General features: G+C 40.9%; 2 protein-coding genes across 2 annotated transcripts in view; one reads left to right on the top strand and one right to left on the bottom strand.

Moving 5' to 3' along the window:
* Positions 1 to 24,160, top strand: part of DOCK7 (dedicator of cytokinesis 7) — a 108,652-nt gene that overhangs the window by 30,893 nt on the left and 53,599 nt on the right. Inside the window, exons 8-14 of the mRNA XM_086617078.1 lie at positions 804 to 870; positions 2,166 to 2,315; positions 4,268 to 4,348; positions 6,433 to 6,598; positions 7,274 to 7,416; positions 9,644 to 9,737; positions 11,888 to 12,050. Of these exons, the coding sequence (XP_086473204.1) occupies positions 804 to 870; positions 2,166 to 2,315; positions 4,268 to 4,348; positions 6,433 to 6,598; positions 7,274 to 7,416; positions 9,644 to 9,737; positions 11,888 to 12,050 (864 nt within the window). The remainder of the gene's footprint in view (positions 1 to 803; positions 871 to 2,165; positions 2,316 to 4,267; positions 4,349 to 6,432; positions 6,599 to 7,273; positions 7,417 to 9,643; positions 9,738 to 11,887; positions 12,051 to 24,160) is intronic.
* On the bottom strand, positions 14,206 to 22,885 carry ANGPTL3 (angiopoietin like 3). The gene is made up of 7 exons (XM_086617775.1): positions 22,388 to 22,885; positions 21,458 to 21,568; positions 20,558 to 20,675; positions 19,677 to 19,790; positions 17,853 to 17,948; positions 15,708 to 15,980; positions 14,206 to 14,387 (listed from the first exon to the last, which is right to left on the bottom strand). The coding sequence occupies exons 1-7, from the start codon at positions 22,883 to 22,885 to the stop codon at positions 14,206 to 14,208; spliced, it is 1,392 nt and encodes a 463-aa protein (XP_086473901.1).

Raw genomic sequence — 24,160 nt, 5'->3', positions numbered from 1 at the left:
TTCCCAGGTGATTTGAAAATAAGTTTAGCTCTATTTGGTAGGTTAGTGTTTTCATTGGAAGTGTTTCAGTTAGCATAAATGCTTGATAACAGTTACTCTGAAAAACACACCTTTCTGAGAGAGTTTTTGAGATACTGGTATTTTGTGACAAAAGTTACATTTGAAAATCACCAAAATAGCAGTCCCCGACCCTCCGGAGGGAAGGAGCGCTCTGGTCAGTAATGCCGAGAGCAGCAGTTGGCCATTTAGCCATATCAAGAGGTCAGCATAGTAGGTTAGCACATAGGACAGCTTCTCAAGGGCATCAGAGGAGCTAAGTGGTCCAACTGTCCCAATTAATAATTCCTCTCCCTTTAAGGAAGCTATTAGGTTGCTTTGCTTAGCTTTCAAGCAACACTTGAAGAAGATCTTTAAGGTCCCTTCCAACCCTAACCATTCTATGATTCTATGATTCTATGAAGATAAAAGCATTTATAGATGTATGCTTTATGTCCTGTGACCCTAATCCCAACCTTTCTATTGGGTCAATGAGTTGAAATGGCTTTTAGAAGGTCCAGGTAGCACCAATGTGTGCCCCGGTGGAAGGGAGCAGGGGCGATGCAGAGGAAGCAGGACAGGAGTGGGGGGAAAATTGGGGAGCAAGATCCCTTTTCAGCAGGAGCAAGCCCTTAGGTTGGCTCAGCTGTTCCTGACATCGTGGCTTAGCAGTGGTCAGCTGTCACCAGGGAGGATGTGGGGAGAGGGTAGGTAATTCTTTCTTACAAAATGCAAGTCAACTGATTTTGTGTTTCTTCTCTTTCAAGATTTGAAATAGAAATTGAGCCCATTTTTGCAAGTTTGGCTTTGTATGATGTCAAAGAAAAGAAAAAGGTATGTTTTTAATTACTTGAGTGGTGACATTTCTACTGAAGCATTACAAACCTGTATTGTTAAAAAAAAAAAAAAGAGGGGGGGGTAGGAATTAATTCTGGAAGCAAGCCTTTATGAAGCAAACCTTTATGAAGACAGTGACATACTAGTGGTTGGAAGAACGATGAAGGCATTTCATGACTCTACTTGTGTGTTCTGCTTAATGAAACAGTTGAAGTATAACCACTTTTCTAAAAATATTATCTAACGCGAGTGCCTGAAATCAGAATATATATATTGTCCAATCTTGGCTTTCAAAAGTCTCTTCCCCAGAGAGAACTTAAGTAACTGAAACCTTTTATTTAGATTAAGTTTTTATGACTTTCTTAATCTCTTTTTCGTGATTCAGCATGGTATGTGTCCGAGTAACATTTTAATAATGCACAAAAAAGTCATACATGCTAAAATTGCTAAAATCAAAACAAAACTGAGGAGTCTTTTCAAGATCTAAGTTATAGGAAATGTGAAATACATTTATTCCCCTATTTATGTTCAGTATTTAATATTTGAAGAGTCTCTTAGTTTTCCTAATTCAAGATATTAGCAGTAGTAGAGAGAAAAATGTTAAAAATATGCATTTTGACATTTATCTCTTTAAGACTTGAATTTAATGCATTGAGTTTTAAGTTATGTAGATGAGAGTATGTGGAATATTATGTGAACTTTGTTTAATATTTAAATCACATTTCATAAGCCAATTTTATCATCTCATTGCTCCATTTTTTTCCTCTAACGTAGTAAGTTCTTTAGTGACCTCTGGTGTTGATAACCTGCTCACATTCATTTTGGCTTTGAAGCCTTGATACAGCCAAGGATCCTTGGAGCAGTCGAGGGTTTGGTGTGTCAGCATGGAAAGCTCCCTGTCTTTCTTTCAAGATGTGTTTTTTTTTTTTTTTTTCTTTTTCTATGAACGATCTTAAAGATCGTTTTCTATTTTGATGCTTTGATATTTTCAGTGCAGGTAGCAATTGTAATTCCTAGCCCAGTGATGGAACTACATACCTTACGAGAGCTGGAGGAAGTTTTATAGGTAGTCTGTATCCTTGGCTCCCTTTCTTTTCACCTTTCCCACTGTCCTGCCTTGATTTCTGAATGAAAAGGCTGGTTTTTTTTTTTGTCTTTTTATACATGGTTTGAAAGGAGGCACTCTTGGTAGTTTTTTACTTGTGTTTTGAAATGATCTGTTGTGTTTCTGAAGAGTTTACCAAAAATAAAAAATATAACTAATGCTTGAAGCTACCCAACTTCTTCCTTAGATTTCAGAAAATTTCTACTTTGATCTAAACTCCGAACAAATGAAGGGAATGCTTCGTCCACATGTCCCTCCTGCTGCTATATCCACGCTGGCTAGATCTGCCATCTTTTCTATCACTTATCCCTCTCAAGATGTCTTTCTGGTAATAAAGGTAAGAAATGATGGAGAAATTTAAATTATTCTTGTCTTTTGTTTCCTGTTTAAAACAATATAAGCAAGTCTGGCTGACTAGTTGACTTCTTATTTACATTTGGAGAGCAGAATTCTGTTCTCAAAAGCGTGAACACTGGCATCACAGAATTCTGTTTCACTTCAGATATTCTCGCTTAGTACATTAAGTTCTTTTGTAACAGAAACAGTTCAGTGGAGATATGTGTTGTTGTATTATCAAAATCTGAAAAGAGCACAAAGGTTTGCTTGATACAGAGCAGCTTTCTGGGGCTTGACCTTGGTTTTCATATGAAACAATGTGCTGACGCCTTAAGTCGATAGAGAAGTGAGTGATTTAAAAATATATATTGATCTGATTCTCATTTCAAAAATGATATATGCCCTTAAGCCAGATTTTCAAATGTCTTCAAGAATTGAAATTGCTAAGAGAGTGAGATGCATAACTGAAATAAAATGCTGTATTGGTCACTCCTGGAATAAAATATACAAAGATAAAAGTTAATTTCTCTTCTTTCGTTTGATTCAATGAGCGCACAAATGTTACTACTTGAGATTGGCATTTGAATCAGGTTTTTTGGCTGGTTTCTGTATAAAAATCCTCCTATTGTAAAAAGAGGAGTTCAGTACAAGCTTTCAGTTGACAGGCCACTGCCTGCTAGCTGAGTGCTGTGTTTTGAGAACCCAGTTGATGGAGGTTGGTGCAAGTTCTTCATGAGCTGGTTCTTACAGGAGAGATGAGCTTTTGAAGGGTTTGTGTTTTGAAGGGATGAGTTAAGGGTTTGTGGCATGACAAAACCGTCCCAGATGAGAATAAGGCTTTCAGTAACGCTGGGGCATATTCTGATCTCCAATTTTTGGTATGATTCTCTGAATTCCTTCTAAAAATCATGTTCTCTCTGTGCACACATTTTCACTCTTCTGATTTTTACAAGATGTGAGGAAGAGAGAACCCCGTATTTATGAGATGAGGATCTGTCTGAAAGAGCTTGTGACTGCACATTAGTGCTTGTAAAACCAGTGATCCAAGAGGAGCTGGTGGCTTAGGTGATTTTTTGATTTGATGATGAAAAGGATGTAGTCAGGGCTAAATAAGACAGATGCATAACGTGCCTTATCAGGTGAATTTTCACTTGGGTCATACTGGGAAACCACCTTTCAGACAGCTGGTCTTGCTGGCTTGCACTCAGCAGGGAGTGCAGGATTTGATGGGAAGTAGTTTTGTTCTTTATGTTGTGTAGCTTCTTGCAGTTCTGCTAATAGACAAGTGTGAATGGCACTTTAAGCATGGGAGAAGTTAAAAGATTTTCTAATCTAATAACAGGATGTGCACAGTAGCGGGTGTGGGAGGGAGGGCCAGGATGCTTCTGAAAGAAAGTGTCTTTGTGCATGTGATAGGGAAGATATTTCCATCAGAAAATGGGTGTTAAGCAGTTTTGTGTTACTCAGAGACTTCAGAAGCAAATATCTACTCTTTGGCTAACTTTAATTATTTGATTATTTCGTTATTTGATTTGAAAACACACAGGTTTAAAATGGTGAGTGTTTTAGCTGAGCTCATCCGAGTCATCTTCTTGTGCTGCTGGAGGACAAAAATAAGAATAGAATTCTGAAAATGAGGATGCTGAGGAGAGTTAGTGTAAGCTGTCTTCAAGGCCTTAAAAGAAAGTAGCTCTAGAACATATCAAACCAAAGTGAAGTGGTATATGTTCCCCTTGAACCTATATTTCACACTGGTGACTCAGTTACAGCTGGAGATCTGGGAACTTAATGATTCTAACAATAAGCACTTGAATGCAGTGCTTATTCCCTGACTCACAAAGGGAAATCAAGCTTTAATTCTTTTGAAAGAATGTTTTTTCCTACTAGTGTTTGTTTAATTTAACAATCCTTGCTGAATATATGTCCTTGTAATGGTTCATTTTCCCTTCTCAGCTGGAAAAAGTATTACAGCAGGGAGATATTGGGGAGTGTGCAGAGCCTTATATGATTTTTAAAGAATCCGATGCAGCAAAGGTAAGAATTTTTTTTATGTTTTGGTTAAATTTGACTACAAGCACTTTAAGGCATTTTGTTATTAATAAATTAAACACATTATTTTCCTTCACCTTGGGACTTAACATCCATTGATACTGTTGCTGTTGTTAAAATGATCCATTTTTAGTTAAGAATCTAGTCAAGTTCTAAAGGCCAGAGAAGAGTCAAAGACCCTTGAATCTTGATGCCTTATTGGGGTAGAGTAGTTAAAGGTCATCAGTTTTTGTAGCTGACAGGGGAGATGTGTGGTTACCATCAAGCTCAGTCATCTGTGATTCCCTGTCCCGAAGGATCAGCTGCGTGCTTATAGCTGGGTCAAGTGAAGGCAGCCTTTGATGTGAATTTGCAGTAAAATTTCGGCTTTTCCGTTGCTTCTGCAGCTTAACTCCATCACAGCAGCTTCACCTTCCTCTAGAAGGGTTAGAAAGCGAATGAAATATGTTAACAGGAGATTCTCATCACGGGAAGTACACTTTTTGACCTTCCTTTTCTGGCTGACATACCTGTAGAAGCCTTTCTTACTATTCTTTTCATCCCTTGCCAAGCTCAGCTCCATCTGTGCCTTGGCTTTCCTGACCCCATCCCTACACAAATGGGCAGCGTCCCTGTCCCTGTGCATTTCTTTCTTGCCCTTTAGTATGGTCTCAACTCAGCCATGCTGATCTCTTGCCTTCCTTGTCTGGTTTCTTACACGTGGAGATCGAGAGCTCTTGCCCTCTATGGGAAGCATCCTTAAAGATCTGCCAGCTCTGTTCTGCTCACTTGTCTCTGAGGGCAGTTTCCCAGGGGGTCCTATTGACTAATTCCTTGAAAAAGTGGAAGTTTGCTTTCTTAAAATGCAGGGTCCTCACCCATATTCCTCAGGACTGCAAACTCCACCAGTTACGTGATCATTGCGGCCCAGGCTGCCTCCAGTCTTAACATCACTGATTAGCTCACTTGTGTTGGTGACCATCAGGGCCTGTATCACATCCCCTCTGATCGGGCTGTCTGTTACCTGGCTTAAGAAGTTATCCTCCATGCACTCCAGGAGTCTCCTGGATTGCTGACAGCTCACCATGCTACTTTTCCAGCAGATGTTGGTGTGGTTGAAGTCAGATGTTGATGTGGTTGTAGTCCTCCAGCAGGAGGAGAGCCTGTGAGTGCAATGCCTCCCGTAGCTGGAGCAAGAAGGCTTCATCAACAGACTCCCCTTGATCGGATGGCCTGTAGTAGACACCAACCACAAGGTTCCCTTTGTTGCCTTGGTCTCTAACTCTTACCCACAAGCTTCCAACCTTCTCATGGCTATTCTTCGGAGACAGCTCTTCACACCCTGTCCATTTCTTGATGTAGAGGGCAATGCCTCTGCCTCTCCTTCCTCGCCTGTCCCTTCTGAACTGCCTGTAGCCGCACCTCAGTCATGGGATTCATCCCACCAAGTTTTGGTAACTGCATCTTTTTCAAGGTCTCCTTCCCAGCAAGGTGTATAAGCATGTCCTGCACTAGAAGAACATGAGCAGCAGAGTGCTCTGTGTTGTTATCCAGCCCTCTGTCTGGGGACTTCTTAAAGGCCTGTAGGTGACAACCTTTCTAAAGCAAAAAATTACTCTTTAATATGCAGAATTACAAAAAAGTCCTCTCTTACTCCCTTTTTCCTCAGCAAAATGAGTATGATACTGCTTATTTGAGAAATGTTTTCAGTTTCCCATGCAACTCCAGATGATCTGAGCACCTGCTGCATAAAATAACATTAAGAAAGGCCATTTCAGACTTCATAGAGTAAAATTCAGCTTTTCTTGAAAGGGCAGTGGATGAGCTCACTGGGATTTGACAGGCTATTCAGGAGGCTGAAGAGCATGAAGCCAAGTGCTCTGACTCTCTGGCTGTCCTGTACCTGGTACTGTTGCCCTGATGGCAGTTTTGTGAAGCAGAAGTCTGTAGGGATCCTCCTCTAGAAGGTGCTATTGAAGCACAAAATCATTGCAAGTTAGAAAAGATACCGTTGTTGCTGGTTTTGCTAAGTGAACCTTTATTCCTATTCCTCTCCTTTTAATCTCTTGGATTGAATATTTTCTTCACAGAATAAGGAAAAGCTGGAAAAACTGAAATGCCAGGCAGAACAGTTTTGCCAAAGACTAGGCAAGTATCGGATGCCTTTCGCCTGGACAGCCATTCATTTAATGAACATTGTGAGCAGCGCTGGAAGTTTGGAAAGAGATTCCACAGAAGTAGAAGTTGGCACAGGAGGTACAGTATCTGGCATCTGCATGAGGGAATGTGGGCAAATCCAGGGTTACTGAAGTCTCGATTCATGCCCTTTATCTGCCATTGCTCCTTTTATCGCTTTCCCTGCGCTGCCCTAGGCCTTCTGACAGTCTTGGGTCATGGTTGAAGTAAAAGAGGAAAGTCCATGATAACAAGTGGATTTACCTTTCAAGGATTTTACAAGCAAACCATCTGTTATATTATTTAAAACCAGCCTTCTAAGACTGAGAGCGTGTTACAGGCTGATGAACGTTTTCAAAAGGAGTGGATTAATCTTTGTGAACCACACAGCTCATCTGAAACTGCTCTTCAGCATCCCCAAAACTGCCAACTTCATCATCTTTCAGAGCAAGAGACATACATAAATCTCCACGTGATAAAGACTTTTATAATAGCAGTAAGGCACTGGGGTGAGGTTGCTGTGAGAGGAGCAGGAGTAGTCAGCTGTGCTTCATAGCTTCCTGATGCCTCAGGAGTGTGATTGTCTTAGCATAACCACCTCTTCCATCACGCTTCTTGCATAATTTCCAAATGCAGCACCTATCTTCTTGTGTAGAAAATCCAGATTGGAACAAAAATAGGCTCTGGAACTGTTGTTTTTCTTCTGTTTGTGGTTGGTTTTTTTTTTTCATTCCTCCCCCTTTTTATTTTTCAAAGAGCGTAAAGGGTCGTGGTCGGAGAGGCGGAATTCCAGTATTGTCGGGAGACGTTCGTTAGAGAGAACCACGAGTGGGGATGAGGCTTGCAATTTGACCAGTTTTAGACCAGCTACTCTGACAGTGACAAACTTCTTTAAACAGGTATTGTATGAAGCTAAGGAATTAAGGAGTCGCTTCTCGGCCAGAGCGGTGTGATCATGCAAAGTCAGTTTAGACCTGAATGATTAATTTGGGATGCTTTCAGTGTGTGTAAGGTCTGTTCCCTGATCACAGGGTATCTTTGAACACCATGCAGTGGGTTTATTATATCATGTGCTTACTTCTCCCAGGAGTGGGTCCACAGTCAACTGGTGAATTCCTTCAATAAGTTTACTGTGAATAATTACATTATGGAATTAGAAATTATTAGCTGGTTTTGACTTGAATGATTAAGCATCATTATGGCATAGTGACTTACCCACTCCAGCTAATAGAACTGGGTCTGCCCAGAAGGACACCAGTTTATTCTGCTCCAGATTTTTCTGACATGCATTGGAAAAATCACTGCCTGGCCTTTTGGTAAACACATCTGGAAAAACTCTCTTAGAAGCCAGTTCACAAAAACTGAGGATAACTTCTTTGAGTTAGTATGTGCCAAAAAGTATTCCAGGTATTTGTCTTAATCTAGGAGTTGCATGACCTTTATCATGATGGTTAGTTGACTCCTTTGGTTTCATTAGGTGATGTACAATCCTGTTGAAACATCAGCAGGCTCAGAACCAGGTTCATCATTATGATTTGAGGTTGGCATCAGTTCCCTGGACACATCCAGGGATGCCTGAAAACGAAAAAAGCATTTCATTTCTGATGCTTCTTTGCTGCGTGGCAGCTTTTCTTAGCAGTAGAAAACATGATTAAACAGAATAAAATTTTAAGTTAAGCTTCAAAATGGTTTTAGTTCATTAATTTTTACTAAGATTTGCTTAATGCCACATCTGGTTAAGGAAAATTGTTGTTTCAATGTCACCTTTGTGTATAAAAAGGGATTTAATATTGTACAACCAGATATTTTTTTGACTGATTTCTCAATCATTGCGAATACAAAGATAGAGATTCTGTATATTGAAAGTTGTTTGAGCTCTTTTTTTTTTTTTCCTGATTGTTTTGGTTACGTGCCACTTTCACTGTGGGTAGCCATCCAAAGTCTGCTCTTAAATCCAGTAGTGTAAACAAGGAGAAATGTCATCAAGGGCACGATGTTATCGTGGTGCCAGCCGTGTAAGTGGAGGGTGACTCATGCCTCTGCTGCTCTGCGCTTTCGTGAAACTCGGCACGACTGAAACCGGGCTCGGGGAGTGGTGTCTCTTGGGTCCCAGTGACACGGAGCAGCACAGAACGTTCCTTTTACCTGAGATGTTAATGAAATCCAGTTCTGTAACGTATTCACCTAAAGTGTAGAAAGTAAGGAAAAAAAATGTACTACAGCATTGCTGATGCAGCCTTTCCACCGATCATGTCGTGCAGCCCTCTGTAATATACACCAGTTCAAACCAGGTCACTGAGTTAGTAATGATGCACAAAAGAATATATTTATTGACTTTGTCGAGGTTGTTTTCGTTGGCAGCTTTGAAACAGCTTGTTTTATTCATTTGTCCTTTAAAAATTGCCAAACATTGATGTAAGATTTTTAATTTTAATTCTTCGATGTCTTTTATTTTTTATCTTCCCTTCCATTTCTTCCATTGAGTACAATTAGTTGAATACTACTCAGCACTTTTCTCCTTCCATTTGCTTCTTTTTTTCATGTTGTGATTTATTACGTTTATTATCAGGTGTCTTCTGCTTTTGGATAGTTAGAGGGTGGCAGAGTCACATTTTCTATGTTTCCAAAATTAGTGAAATTCTGAGCTACTAGAATGTGGCACAAGGATGACTGACAACAGAATCCTTCCACTTCCCACCGTTTCTTAGCAGTTCTGAAAAGTAAGGCTCTTTTAGACTCGTTCCAAAGAAAAGGCAGAGAAGGAGGAGTGAGGATCACTACCTGAATGACAGATACTTTTTCAAACTATTATACTTGCTAAAAATTGGGTATTTGGGAGAAATCTTTTAACAACCATTCTCAGTTTTGAAAAAGATAATATTGATGGGGAGAGAAAAGGTTTTCAATGAGAAGCTCCTGCAGCCGTCACGATGATTAATAAGGAAAAAGGGAAGGAAAAAGGATGGAGAGATGAGCTGTAATTTAGCAAGTTAATCTTAACACCTTGTTCTGGGAAGGTACATTTTGGTATCAGCTGAAAGAGACTATAGTATGAGATAGTTTATTCATTCTCTCACAATCCTGAAGGGTTGTGTAGATAACCATTTTCTTCCCAACACCCAACAGGAGGGTGATCGCCTGAGCGACGAAGATTTGTACAAGTTCCTTGCTGACATGAGACGACCATCATCAGTGTTACGGAGATTGAGACCTATCACAGGTATTGAACGAGATCTGTTTGGCTCACATGTGTTAAGGTATTTGGTTAGTCCTTCCCAATTGCCACCCAGTTCTTAGAAGTGAGCAGATGAAAAAACCCCATGAAGTCGTTGACAGCAATCCTGGGTAGACCACGAGCCCTAAAGATGGCATTTTGGCAGGTTTTTCACTGGCACGAGTGCACACGCAGCTCCTGTCGCACCGAGAGTAGCATCTGCGAGAAGAGGATGCAAACCCCAAAGCCCTGAACCCTGCAGGGGCTGAGGAACCTCTGTTTTCTTGAGTAAAATACCTCTCTAGGTGAGAGGAGACCTGTCTCCTGGCTCCCACTTGGTTAATAGGAAGAGACTCCACCTCTGTTTGAGAAAGGGAAATAAAAACACTGGCACTCCAGCAGTGAAACATCCCTGGTCCCTGACCTGTGCTATTCCTGACAATATTTACTTAACCTGTTCTTAAAAATCTCCAGCGACAGCAATCCTACTGCTTCCTTAGACCATCTCTCCCAGCACTCGGCTGTCCTTGTAGTGAGCTTAGGTATTAAGAAAACTTTGCAAAATTGTCTCGCTGCCAATTAATCTGATTATGGTCTGTCATGCCCTCAGGGCAGTTATCACAACCTTTCAAGTATTGAATACTGTTATTAGTTCACTCTTGCTCGCCTCCATTTCGTGGCCTAACCAACCTCAGGTTTTTTTCAACCCTTCCTCAAAGGTTGTGATTTTAAAATTGCCTGTTACTCTCTGCTAGAGTTTCTTTAATGTGTCCATGCTTTTCTTCAAGTGCAGTGCTCTAAGCTGAGTATGCTCCTCTTCCTAAGACCTTGGCTATGTTTAGCCTGCATCTGGGGCTGAACAATAGCCAGCTGTTCTATTACCCAGCGACCCCTCTCCACTGGAGGAGAGGAATTAGGAAGAGGAAAGAAGACCCATGAATTGAGACAAAAACTGTTTAGTAATTTAAATAAAATAAATGAGAACTAATAATGATACATGCAGACAAGTGGTGTATGGTGCAATTGCTCACAACCCCTTGACCAATGTCCAGCCCATTCCTGACTAGTGATCCCAGAGCAGGAAAGTCCTGAAACTGCAATCCTGGAAAAGGAGTAGTAGGCCTTGGGAACAGAATGATGGGTGAGACCCTCCAGAGATGGTGACCATTGAGAAAGAGAGACCATCCGCAACGAATTTTCCAAATGATAGTGAGCGTGACCTTACGTGGTATGCTCCCCCCAGGTTCTTGGACATCTGGGCCATTAGCAAAAACGAGTTGAAAAGTCCTTGAGCACCATGGATACCATGGCCGTCCATGAACTGAAACTGTCTCATTGACTTTGTTCTCACTGAATGGGGTGCTGCAGTCTTCTGAAAAATGCAGCTTACTTCAGAAATGTAGCTTTTCTGAACAGAAATTCGATTCTATGATTCAATCCCAGTGAAACCAGGACAGACCTCATGCCAAGCAAAGCAGATAAATTTGTCTCCAGTGTCTTACACATGACACTACACTAATATATCTTAGAACAGTTGTAATTGTTTTTTGGACATTGGCATATTGTCACTACTGTCACCCAGCCCTTTTCTGCAGAACTGATCCATGCCAGTTATTTCTGTTTTTTTAATGCAAGTCCCTTATGTTCCACCTTAGTCGTTTGATGCCATTTCTCCAACTCTCCTGTCTTCCAAATTTTTACGGTCATTCCAGCCTCAGTGCTGTCAGTAGTCAGCTGACTTGCTAAGGAAAATATTCAATAATCTTGGAGCAGATCAGCTTTCAGCAGCTCCTGATGTACCTTTCTGGTTTGATAGGCGAGATTCCTTATAAGACTTTAAATATTTTTTTTAAACAGTATTTGGGCCTCACAGTAGCATTATTACAGTATTTCCCCAACTTGCTTATGAGAATAGCATTTGGGACTTGTTAAGATATATCTTCTCTGTTGATTCTTATTATCTGGTACCTCAGTTGCTCTAGATACCAGTTTGATTCACTATTACTTGTTTTTAACAAATCCACAGAGGCTGTAATTTATAATTTCTTTATGAAATTCATATATAGGCTATTAACCTGAAGAAACAAAGCATGAATGTGCTCTTTTATTTATATTTAACTTCTACTTATTGTCATAAAACCATTTTCTTCTTACAGCTCAATTAAAGATAGACATATCTCCAGCTCCAGAGAATCCCCATTACTGTCTAACTCCAGAGTTGCTGCAAGTCAAACTTTACCCAGACAGCAGAGTTAGACCTACAAGAGAAATCCTGGAGTTTCCTGCCAGGGATGTCTACGTTCCAAATACCACATACAGGTTAGAGTTTTGAAATACATTTCACATTTCAGGACCTGAGACTGGCAAATCTAGGAATTTCTACCTTATCATCTGGTTTGTTGCAAAACTTGCTGTATCAGGAGATCTGCTGTGCCAGAGGCACAAAAAGGGTCCAGACTGACACAGCAGAAAGTACACAGATGTGAAGGGACAGATATATTATTTGCAGAAAACTTGGGTTGGAACAGAAACATGAGAGAAGTTTCTCTGTTTCCTAAAATTCACAGTGAAATTTATTTGAGTTCTTTTCAGTTTTATGTAGTTTTTTTTTCTGCGTGTGCTAAAGTCATAATTCTCCAACTGTTTCTAATACTTTCTGACACTTTCAGTGACTTTTTTTCTTTAAAGTGGGGGGATAAAAATGAAGAAAATGCATACTCCCTGCGTTCATACTTCCATTTTGATTTAAAAGCAATTTCTTTGTTTACTTGAATGCTTGAAAAAGAATCTTCTGAAGATCTGGACAATAAGAAATATTTCTGAAGTATCTTGGAAAACAATAACCTTTCTATAACTAAGCCCAGACAGGAATCAAGTTTCTTTTCATTATGTACCGCTATTCATTTAAAACTTTTTCACAGTATCTTTGAAGATGCTACACCTCTGAGTAGAATTGTCTTCTTCAGTTGAGTAATTTCACCAACTTGCTCACCAAATCAGTTACTTCTTCTTGTAAAAGTTAGATGAATACAAACCAGGTTTTTATAAACCAAAGCTTACAAGAAAGAGTTTAGTCAAGTTTCATATCACGTCTTTTCAAAAGTTTAATTTACTTATTTATTTCTTTTTAGAGGTTGGACAGGTAACTAGACATTACAATACCCCAGTACAAATAAGCAGCACTGTGTGATCTCTTCTTTGCAATAAATCCATGAGGAGTAGGAGTATTTTTGCAGTTTCTCTGTAATTAGCACATTTTATTCACAGTTGTTTCACTCTGACAAATCACAGTTTAAAACCATTTTCTGCAAAAGTTGAGATAAAAAATCCCTACTGTACAAGGGTTAGATAAGATAAACAAGTCAATATGACTCAATGTAACTGCAGAATTGGGGTCTTTGTCACAGCTGGCTGTCCCCAACATGTCGATAGTCCTTCTGCCTTACAGTATTCTGCAGCTGAAGTTGAACAATTGTGAATGTCTTCTCAGGAGCAGGACCAGCCCCGTCACGTAGGCTGTGCCTGCAGGGTTTGTTGGTTGGTACCGCTGACTCCGGTGGAGTTGCCTTCCTCGGGCAACTGTTCTCTGTTTGAAAGGTGTTTTGTCGTGTGCTGTCCTGGTTTCGGCTGGGACAGAGTTGGTTTTCTTTTTAGTCTTTCATTTAATTTCTCAGGTGTACTAAAAGGTCACAAAGGGATGGCTCTGAATCCGTTTCAAATGAGAAGAAAAGATCTCTTATTTATTTCAGTAAGCTTTGAAGCTTAGCTCTTAAGAGCTACGTTTTCTTACTGAAAGTTAAGTTATTCTTCCAAGTGTGGTCTCTCAAAGATGAGGTCTGTGCTGTGGCTTATTTGATGTGTGTGTACAGATCTACAGCTGCGTGAGTACAGTGCTTCAGTGAAGATTGGCCTGAGCTACATTGCTGAAAATTTGTCTGCAAATATGCAGGACCCTGAAATGGGGAATTGCCCATCTTTTCGTTTGCTCGCGGAAACATTCCACAACCATCACATGGACATCGAATTAGTTACTTTAGGAAACAATTTCTTTTTTTCCTGACAGATTAATACCTAAATGGCTTCTGTAGCTCTTTGCCAGCCTTTTGTTTTTACTGAAGCACTTTTCGTGTTCCCTACTACAAGACCCAGAAACGAATGCAACAGCCTGAAAACCCATTCCCCCGAGCAATATTGTTTGGTACCTGGGTAGGTGGTTGATTCCCAGGCATTAGAGTTTCATCCTAGGGAGGGAAAAACTCCGGGAAAGTTACAGCGCATTGGGGCTAGGGGGAATGAGAATACTTACCAAACATACTGTCAGACCATCGCACATGCCTCAGGTTTATGTGTTGGAGAACACACCGTACAGCGTATGGATTTAGACACGCATCTGTTACTAAGCATAACGTGAACTTCTCTGATGTAGTAATGTTCAGTGAGTATGTTCTGAATTAAAATGCGTCAGGTTGAGCATTCAGTCAAAACTTTTTAAATCTGTGGGGTGTATCATTATTTTGGTTGACTTGAGCAAGTAGTATCTTCCTTTCTTAGGCTTCCAGTATAAGCCTTTTCTTCTGTCCAGTCTTCCTTTTGACCTTGGTGCGACGTATTTCCCATTAAGATTGGTTTCCTCACATTCACTGTGCCACCAGCCTCCTAAGGAAAAATATCATAATGCCAGTTACTCTCAGTTGTACCCTAACATACTGTGCTCAGTTTCCAAGTAGACAGCTCCTGTTTGCAACATAAATCTTTAGACCAGTTCCAGCAAAAGTGACAATTAGCCAGTATACCCAAATGAAATGGGGCTTGTACATACACTCACTTGCAAGCTGAGGGCCAATATAAAGAAGTTGTGCTCCCTGTTATTGTCTGCTTCACAAAAAAAGTAGTGATGCATAGAAAACTGCACACACAAATGCTGCCACTGAATTGGGACACTTAGGACATTAGCTCTGCGCTTCCATGTTTCCCCTGACCTGCTACAACTGACTATCTGATTTGCTGATATTTTTCTCAGGTTCATATAGTTAAATCTCTGCATCTACAGGAGGCTGAAGAGCCTTTAGTGAACAAATTCTCTTTTATTGGCTGGTGTCCTTAAACATGAGCCTAAATTCTAAGTCCAGTTCTGCCTGGAGAGGACTGGCAGTGACTGCTGAAATGGAAAGTTTAGCACTTTGGAAGTCCTTGGCTTTATGGTCATTAGCGCTGAGTAACACTGTCAACAGAGTTTCAGACATTAACAATTTTCAAGCCTAGAATGGCGTACAAAATGGTGTCTGGAGGGCAATTCTCTGTCCTGTGGTTTAATCATTAATTAATTGTTCAATTCTTCGCTTTCTGCTATAAACTGGCAAAACATAAAAGCTTCTTAAAGTCAAAGAATTGGGAATCCTTTAACCAAATTATCTGTAAGGAGAAATACATCTTCAGCCTCACATCTCTTGCTCTTTTGAGAGCGATTGCAGCATGTATACTTGACAAACAGCTAAAACCTGCCTTTGAGTGGAAACTCACCATCGTTCTTAACTTCTGGTTTGTAGTCAAAATGGAGTTGAGTCAGTTTGTCTTCACTTTTTTGCAAAGAGGGATTAAACAATCCGACCTAAGGCCACCACACTGGAGCAGGTGTCAGAGGAAGAACTGCCCTTTACTTTGTAGCTCAGAATCTTATCCTGGGGTTTTATTTCCACCTATGCTGCTAGTTCTGTTTCTGATGTTGGTCGTTTGCACAGCCTCACTATGCTTTAGTTTTACCGATCTATAAAATAGAAAGACGATGCCTCGTTGTTGTAGGACCCTGTTATCTGCCAACAAAAAACATCTCCTGCCTTTTCTTGCAAGGAGAAAGATGCTGCTACCCTCTCTTTGTATCTAAAATCAGGCTAATAACAGCAACTACCCGCTAAGACATAGTACCATCCTTCATGTAACAAAGAAACTCCCATGTTAATACACCCAGCAAACTGGTACCTAGGTAGTTCTCTGGACAGTTGAAGTTGTTAATTAAGTCTGCGTCATGGTCTACAGTTGAGAACCGCAGTTCTGTCTGCTCCGGCAGCGCGTTGGGGATGCTCCCGGAGATGCGTGAAAGCTGGAGAGTGTAGTTTGTTTCGGGGCCTCCCAAGCTGAACGCGTACTCAATGTGACGTTTGTTGTCTTTCCAGTCCTGCAGCTCAATCCGTAAGATGTAGTCCCCTTGTTTAGTAATGGAGTAGGTCTTGTCCAGGCCTAGCCAGAATTCCTCTGCAAAGTCATAGTAAATAGATGCTGTTAATATGGAACTAGGCATGAGTACACTTACCGTGTTTTTCAGATCTCTAACCCATACCTCAGAGAGTTCGTTCACCTTTAAAATATCAGTGTTTGAGAATATGTGTTCAAATAAGCTGTGCAATGTCAGCGTCGAGAGATGTCAGAGGTGAGGATTAGGGGACAGAAGTCACTGGGCAGAGAGTTAGTGGGGAAGGGGTTATGTCACAAACTTTCCCTAAGACCCCATATCGCTCACACTGCTGTCGAATTTGTTTTTACAGTTAACCTGTGGGTAGTATGTGTGAAAATATAGTATTTAAAAGGATTTATTCATTGCTTTAATTAAATCAATAATATGAGTCTTGGGGACTGTTGATCTTTTCAGAGGTCTCCTGCTACATTCTTTTTGTTTACCTCTTCTTAATTGCACACTGGTGATCAATAAAGACAAGAGATATAGATGAACTTCTCTCTCAACTTTCCCGCCTTTTGTGAAACTCCGAGAGGGAGCTCAAGGCATTTAAAACACGTGTAATTGGAACCGTGTGACAAATGAAGCAAATGACATACATAAAACCTAATTGCAATTGTTGTATTTTTGGAGGAAAGAGCTGCAGAACTAAACCGAGGTTTCGATACCCTTGTGTACAAAGTGAATTTAACTCGAACATTTCTCTTTTGCTAGAATTCATGATAATTAGTTTAATTGTTTCATAAATTACGTTCACTAAGTAGCTGATTATCAGTGCCGCCGGTGTCAGTGCACAGTAGGTAATTGCCACATGTAGAACTGGTGTAACTGAATGCGAGTGCCATACATGCAGGTGGCATTTAAAAACAATAGAAGACAAGATGGTTGAGTACAATACTCCCACAATTTACAGGTAAGGAGCAGTAGCGCGTTATATTTTATCACCTTGGAATATGCAGCACAGACCTGAGTAGGACATAGCTGAGAGTGATGTGATACTCTGCAAAATCTTTCTGACGCTGAAAAGACCTGGCTTCCTGTTGATGTGGTATGTGGGAATTGGAGACCAATCAAGGAGCAACCGTAGCGTTCAATATCAGACAAACTATACTGGTAAAAGTCTACCTCCAGTTGTGAGCTACTATCCCAAAATGAGAGAAAGGTTGAGATATGGCAGCTCTTTGTAGAAGAGGTGGAAGGAAGTAAGTCAATATTGCTGCCAACATTAGTGAGTTTTTGATCTGTTCTGTGCCTAGGAATTCAAAATATTTTCTAAACAGAAGTAGAGTCATCTCATTGTACGAGGGAAAACAGGGAAGACATTCTGAATGGGGAGGCTCTTGGGCAGCACTTGGTGCTACAAATTCTTTGGAGTTGATGATTAACAGGGGAACATGGGTGTTCCCTCACCCTATCCAGCCGTGGAGGGGATTGGCCACCGCGTGGAAGCCAGAGGTGTTTGTGCAGGGGAGCGCACGCAGCCTCGGGCTCTCTTGGGACTGGGAAAATTGGTATGATGGTTTTAAGGGAAACAGGATGCAGAAAGTTTGAGAGAAAGCAGAAACAGCATCTTGATGAGATTTTGCATTTATATGTATATTTTAAAGGCTTTGAGGAGTGCTTTTATAAATAGTAAAATCTCAATAATTAAAATAGCATTTAAGGCATTCTGGCCTCCATTCAGCAAAAGTTTCTAAACACACGTTTGAAGGTGTGTCTTTGAGAATTCTATGGAGTTAGGTTTTCTGGTAAGCGCTTTTTGGTGTTCCACTAATTAGGTAAGATTTGATTGCAGCTTTTGCCTGCTTTCATGTGAATACCTTTCAGTAAGAAGGTTCAGCTTCTCAAATCAACTGATACAAAATAAAAACATTAAAAAAAGGCATTTTTACCATTGACGTCACCAAAACCGTTTGCGTAGGCATCCCAGGTTTGGTTGAAATCTAGTGATCCATCCACTCTGTTCTGGATTACAGTCCAGGAACTGCCTGCGAATGCGAAGGGGAGATAAGTCACAAGCCTGGCTTAAGCTTTTAAAGCATTGGAGAGAAGATGGAAAGTAGCTGAGACCATCAGCCGCTGACCTGCAGACTGCACTGCTGTGCCTGCCCTTAGAGCTCAGCCTCTACTGCAGTGAAGAAAGAAATGGGCTTGCATTGAAGGTGGCTCCATATGGATCCCACTTACTCTCCATTTTGCAGCAGACCCAAGTGCACGTGTGCTGAGCTATAAAGCCTCTCGGCTGTACAGAGAGCAGATGCTCAACTCATCTTGGCCTTGGCCTTATTAACACATGAGTGTGCTCTTGGGTGCTCCAATTTTGAGGTAGAATGAGTCAGCCTAAACCTTCTTTCATGAAAGAGATTAAGGTGGGCACAGATGAACAGAACACGGGGCTGTCCAGGTGTCCTCTGCCACACTTGTGGTGACTCAGTGCACTGGACTTAATTTGGTAAGCTGCCTTAACTGGGTTTCGTTTGCTTATGAGGGCTGAGAAACACAAACATAGGGAAAATGATAAAAAAGAGATATGAAAAGTTCCAGACATTTGATCAGATTGTCAGACTTCCTCTACTGATAGTGCTTGACTGCTGGGAACGCAACTCCACGGAAGGCATAAAGCGTTGGAGGTCGTGTCCGCACTAGAGCTGCAGTGGAGTTTTTCTCCTGCCCAGGTCATGACATCCTCGTTTCCCCAGTTTCAACAAATGTAAGCAAAGGAGCTTTTTGCACAGGGCAACCCCGTGCTGCTCTGTTTGCACATCCAAACAAATCACAGTAAACGTGGCCCTGCCACGTTCGCGTCAGCGTGTTCCCGGGCTGGGAAGCGTAGCTGTGGCAAAGGGAGCATGCAGGGAAGCTGGGCAGGACACGCACAGAGCAGCACTGCGGGGTGGAAAAAACAGGGAACAGTGAAGTGGCCAAACAACGGGTGATCTCTGGGTAGTGGCGAAAGGAACGGACAAATGGGTTTCTTAAAAAGATAGAGCTTGGGGAGGTGCTGTGCATTCTGGTCTGTGACAGTTCTGAACCTGTACGATACATAGCTACTGACTCACCCAAACATGATACAGGAGTCCTGTCTCCAGGGCTCACCTCTTTGGGTTAGTGTGGTACCTCTAAGTCAAGCAGTAACCCTTGTTAATGAAACAAAATTTTAGTAAGGTGTTTACTGTTTGCTTCTATTTAAAAAAGGTATTCATGGTTTCAATATAATGGCATTTATAATTTCCATTTTCATTATCTATAGCTAAAGGGGCTTGTTTTTTTAATATGTAATCATAGAATGGTTAGGGCTGGAAGGGACCTTAAAGATCATCTAGTTCCAACCCCGCTGCAATGGCCAGGGAAACCCTCCACTACACCAGGTTGCCCAAAGCCCCATCCAACCTGGCCTTGAACACTTCCAGGGATGGGGCAGCCACAACTTCTCTGGGCAACCTGTGCCAGTGCCTCATATATACTTCATTTATGTCGCATGTTTGAAAGTCCTTGCCTTGGTGTAAACAAGAAGTGAGTAAAGAACGAAAGCAGCGTTAAGGAGAATTCAGGATATGGGAAACCGGAGTTCGGAGCACAGACAGGACAGTAAGAGAAGTCAAGAGGATACATAAATCACAGTAAGTTTTTGTGTACTTTAGGATTCGACACAGTTTTTTGGCTTATAGGAAACTACTCACGTGAAAATTAGACTGTTGCTAGCACAGCTGTCTTACCAAATTTTGTTTCACAGTAGACATCAAAAGCTTCTGAGCCGTTGGGCTTAATAGTGTAAACCCCACTGGACCGCAAGCCGCTGTTATGGAGAGCAGTGCAGTCAGGAGCAGCACCTGGGAAAGCAAACAGCAGGCACAAATCCTGGTTTGGATGTGGTAGGTTTTAATCCAGCTTTGTAACTCGAAGCTCAGTATGAGAGAGAGCCAAAACAAAACCTAGAACAATCTTTTTGGTGATTTTATTTTACAATACGTGTCATGAAATGGACAAACTGCTTTGGGCTTGGTAGTGCAGCTGCCAAGTTGTACGGAGGGTGGGCCACCTATATTTTATAAGTTAGGCAAGGTTTCAATTTAGATAATTTTGGAAAGTTTGTAAGGCCTGGCACTAAACTCTGGCAGATGAACTTTCCTACTCCTTACAAGTTCCCAATAAATACCATTTCCATTGCCGCAATTGGAAAACGCCCCTCAACTTTAAAGAAAACTCCCCCAAATCTTATAATTAGCCAATGTGAAGTAAATTAGTTCTCTGTTGATGCTTTCCGAGACAGGTACCAGCAACGTCAGAAGTGTCAGTAAAAGGATAGTCACGGCGTGTGTTCACCAGGGGTGAACGGAGGCTGAAGGTTGAGGACGAGATTACTGCATTATGGGATGTTGTTTCTGTATGTCACCGCGGAAACGAGTACACGTGTAGTGGGGCTAAATAGAAGTTGGCATTTTCCAAAACAGGAAATCCAGCTCCTTCCCATAGCACTGTATATAATTTAAGAGTCCTTTGCTTTTAGTCTTTGACTATTAAATCCAACGCAAAACTTTCACGGAGAATACTGCAGATGCAATGATTGTGTAGTGACATCTAAGAGATAAGGTCTCACCATCAGGTTTGTGTGTTACAGCCGTGACGTTGCGCGCAGGGAAGGAGGTGGCATCTGATTCTGTTTGCTCTCCCGTGAAGGAGTTCTCTGTGAGGTCCTGGAGCTCTATGTGGTTTAGCTGAAAGAGCCGTAATTACAGACCGTTAATTTCCCAAGGCTCTGAAACGATGAGATTGGTGTATTAAGCCAAACAATGTCATGCAGAGAATAATTTTTCTCATTAATGTAATCCTTTGGAATGCCCGATTTACAACATAAAAATAACTTGAGAAGCGCGCTGGTGGATTTCAGTTGCGTGGACGTCAGCTGTGCCACTGCTTGAACAAGGTAGGATTCATGAGGCAAGTAAATGACCCGTTCTCATGAGGTGCACCTTAATGTGCAAACAGATTTAACTTATTTCCTCAGGTGACATCACTTAGACAAATAATACCAACATCTAAAGAGCACAGAACCCACAGTTCCTTAGGCTGAAATGCATTTTCCTTTTATAGCCTCCTCTTAGGAATAAATTAAATATGAGCATGTCAGTTGTACCCAGCGTTACGGTGACACATGTTGAACTGCAGAACATGGCTCCCTGTTGGTGTGAATGTTGGAAAGGCAGAAAGAGATAGAAAGTAATGGTACTTAAAGACCAATGGAAGAACAATAATATGAATAAGAGGGGAAAAAAAAAGAAAATTAGCAGTCAGAAAATACAGCCCCCTGCCTGACAGCACAGCCGTCTCTCGCTCAAAAAGGTACCTGTTTGCGATCAAAATTGTTTATACCCTCCTCTACACCCCCAAACCGTGACAAGAGGGATGGCTGACCCAAATGAGTGGTTGGGCCGTTGACTCCTTCAGTGTCACAAGAGATGACAGATTCTGAAAAGAGAACTAGCGATGGTTCCTGTACCTTGTCCTCCAGCTCCTTTATTTGATTGTGCTGTCTGTCGAGTTGCACATGCTGGTCCTCTACGATTTTGAGAAGTTGCTTGATGTGGTTGTCCTGCTGCTCCACGAAAGCCTGAGGACATGGAGGGAGGAGGGTTGTGGTTAGAAGCAGAAGACCTTCACAAGCTTTTATTGTTTTTATTTTCCTTCCATTTTCATGTCCAGAACAATTACGTTCTGTGAAGTTGGCCCTTGAGTCAAACTAAATATGTGCCACCAGTCACAAAAAAAGGAATGACTCCCAGTGTTTTGGGTATTAGCTTAGGATTTGAGAGATCTGTATTCATCTTTCTGCTTTGAAATGAATATCCTAATTTTCTTACGCAAATTGCTTAGCCTTAACTATGCTTCTGCAAAATGCAGTTAATACTTCCTTTTCTGTAGGAAACCTTATACCCACCTAAATACTTGCATGTATTGAACACTTACAAGGTTCTTTGGTCCTGGAGGTCATATAGGTACTATAGATGCCCCTCTTTAAAGATTTAAGCTTCCTGGTTTTATACTGAGCAGGCAGTTCCTAGTGTATTGATTTGTAGTGAGTTTGATGGATACAAACTGTAGGCTTGGTAATCACATAACTTTCCTGATTGCAAATTCTTTTTATCATTATTATTACAGAATTTCTTAAAATTAATGTGCAAAAAAATACTGAAAAAGATAGAGAGCCTTATAATGTCACGATTTTTTCACTGATTTCACTGGGGAATTTTACTGCAAATAAACAATACGTTGTATTAAGACACCGATTCTTCTAAGATTATTGCAATGATTTATTTCTCAAAATACACAGTAGTACCACAGTGAAGATGCAGGGAAAACATAAGCTGCTTTTGCATAGCTACCCATACTTTGGCTTTGTGTGTCAGGGCACTTTCACAAGTCTACTTACTTTGAGTGAAGAAATTTCTTTTGTCTCTTGCACTGAAGGCTGGACAATGGCCAGTTTTGTGACTTTGTCTTCCAGTCCCCAAACTTTCTCTTGCAGCTGGATTTTGTTTTGTATGAGGTCTTCAATCTTTGAGTTCATCTCCTGTGAGAGATTCTTTATCTCTTCATTGTTGATTTGCAGTCTGGCCGTAGTTTGTCTGAGCTGTTCTTCTTCTTCTTTGATTTCACTGGTTTGCTGTGAGAGCTCATAAAAGGACCTATCAAAAATGTAAAGTTTTTGAAAGATGTCATTCATCTGCCCCTTTGTCTTATGGACAAAGTCTTTAAGACCGTGCCCAAGCTGGAGGAGTCCATTGGCTAAGATTCGTACATCATCTAACATGGCAAATCTTGACTTCGTTTCGGGAGATACTGCAGAATCAAAGGAGGAATAATCCTTCTCAGCTCTAGCTGGAAGAGCAAGTGGGGCAATGAATAGAAAGACTAGAATGATTTTCATGTTTTCTGCTCCTGATACTTTTTGGTTGTTCAGCATGCGGAGACTTTTCCTACTAACAGTGTGGCTGTTCTGGGTTGAAGAATTTGATCTATTTATTCTCCTCTTCATTTCAGAAGAGGCAGACCAACGAGTTGATCATTAAACTGTGTGTGTTTGAACGAATGTAACCCCTCTTCAATGTAGGTTGATATCTGGGAAGATAAAACTGATAGGCGGGCACATTGCTGATTAAACTGGTTCTGAACTTTTCCATCTGCCAGACCTTCTGTTATAAAATGTTATTGATAACATAGTGTTTTTCACACAATGCTTTTTAATAGGTTAATTTTGGGTCATAATCTTGATAAGGGCCTAAGTTTCTTCTTGTTTGTGTTGTATGATTGCTTTTATTGCCTCAGGAGCATAAAAGGGTTTACCATACTTAAGAGCCGTGGACGCTGTATTTCAGGTTTTGTAGCTCCTTGATAAGCTGTGGAAGGGCAAAATATTCCCAGATGATTCACACGACTTGATTCTCATCTCGTACCATTTTCTGATGTAACTCATTGTGCTGCAGTGGATTTACTTGTCATCTGGTTCAGATTAAGTGAGAAAGAGGGAATTAGGTCCGGAGATTGCCTGGATGTGATTCTACTATGTTAAGGTTTGTGCAGTAATTTACACCATACAAAACTTATTTTTTAGGAGCTGCTTTTGAGAGGTGGGTGAGACAAATAATACCTCGCTTACATTTCTCAGTTCAACATTCTCCTTACTGTTTAAGATTCACACTACATAAAGCAAGTCCACAAGTATTCCGAAATAAATGTCCTGTTCTGCAGTGGATCTCTGCACGGAAGCATGCATGGTTTTTGAGTAATATTGCAGTATGAGTGAACTGTAGTTTTCTTTCTGGAATCACTCATAGCAATCCAAGAAATCAGTCCATGCATAATAGTCTGTACTTCGGAGAGTTTTCAGATTTTAGCTAGGTTCTTTTATGCTTAGTAATTCTTCCCCTGGACTTTTTGTTGTTGTTCATGTACAGATGCATGTATGACATGAAGCATCAATAGAAAAATTGTTTTAAAAATGAAGTTGTTATCTCATACGTTGAACTTCTTGTGTGATGAAGGGTTGATAATCTGCAGGTAGCCTCCCACCTGTAATTAAATAACATGAAAGTATTTTACATCTCCACTTAATTGGTGGAGAATACTTTGTACCAGCATGATTTGGATCAGACTTACCGGAGTATCTGCACAAAGTAAAGAAAACAGCAGGAGTGTGTAGATC

This window comes from Tauraco erythrolophus, chromosome 10 (genome assembly GCF_009769465.1).
Source record: "Tauraco erythrolophus isolate bTauEry1 chromosome 10, bTauEry1.pri, whole genome shotgun sequence".
In the NCBI taxonomy this organism is placed as follows: domain Eukaryota; kingdom Metazoa; phylum Chordata; class Aves; order Musophagiformes; family Musophagidae; genus Tauraco; species Tauraco erythrolophus.
The sequence above is the reverse complement of the archived record's forward strand: the minus strand, read 5'-3'. Positions and strand labels throughout refer to the sequence as shown.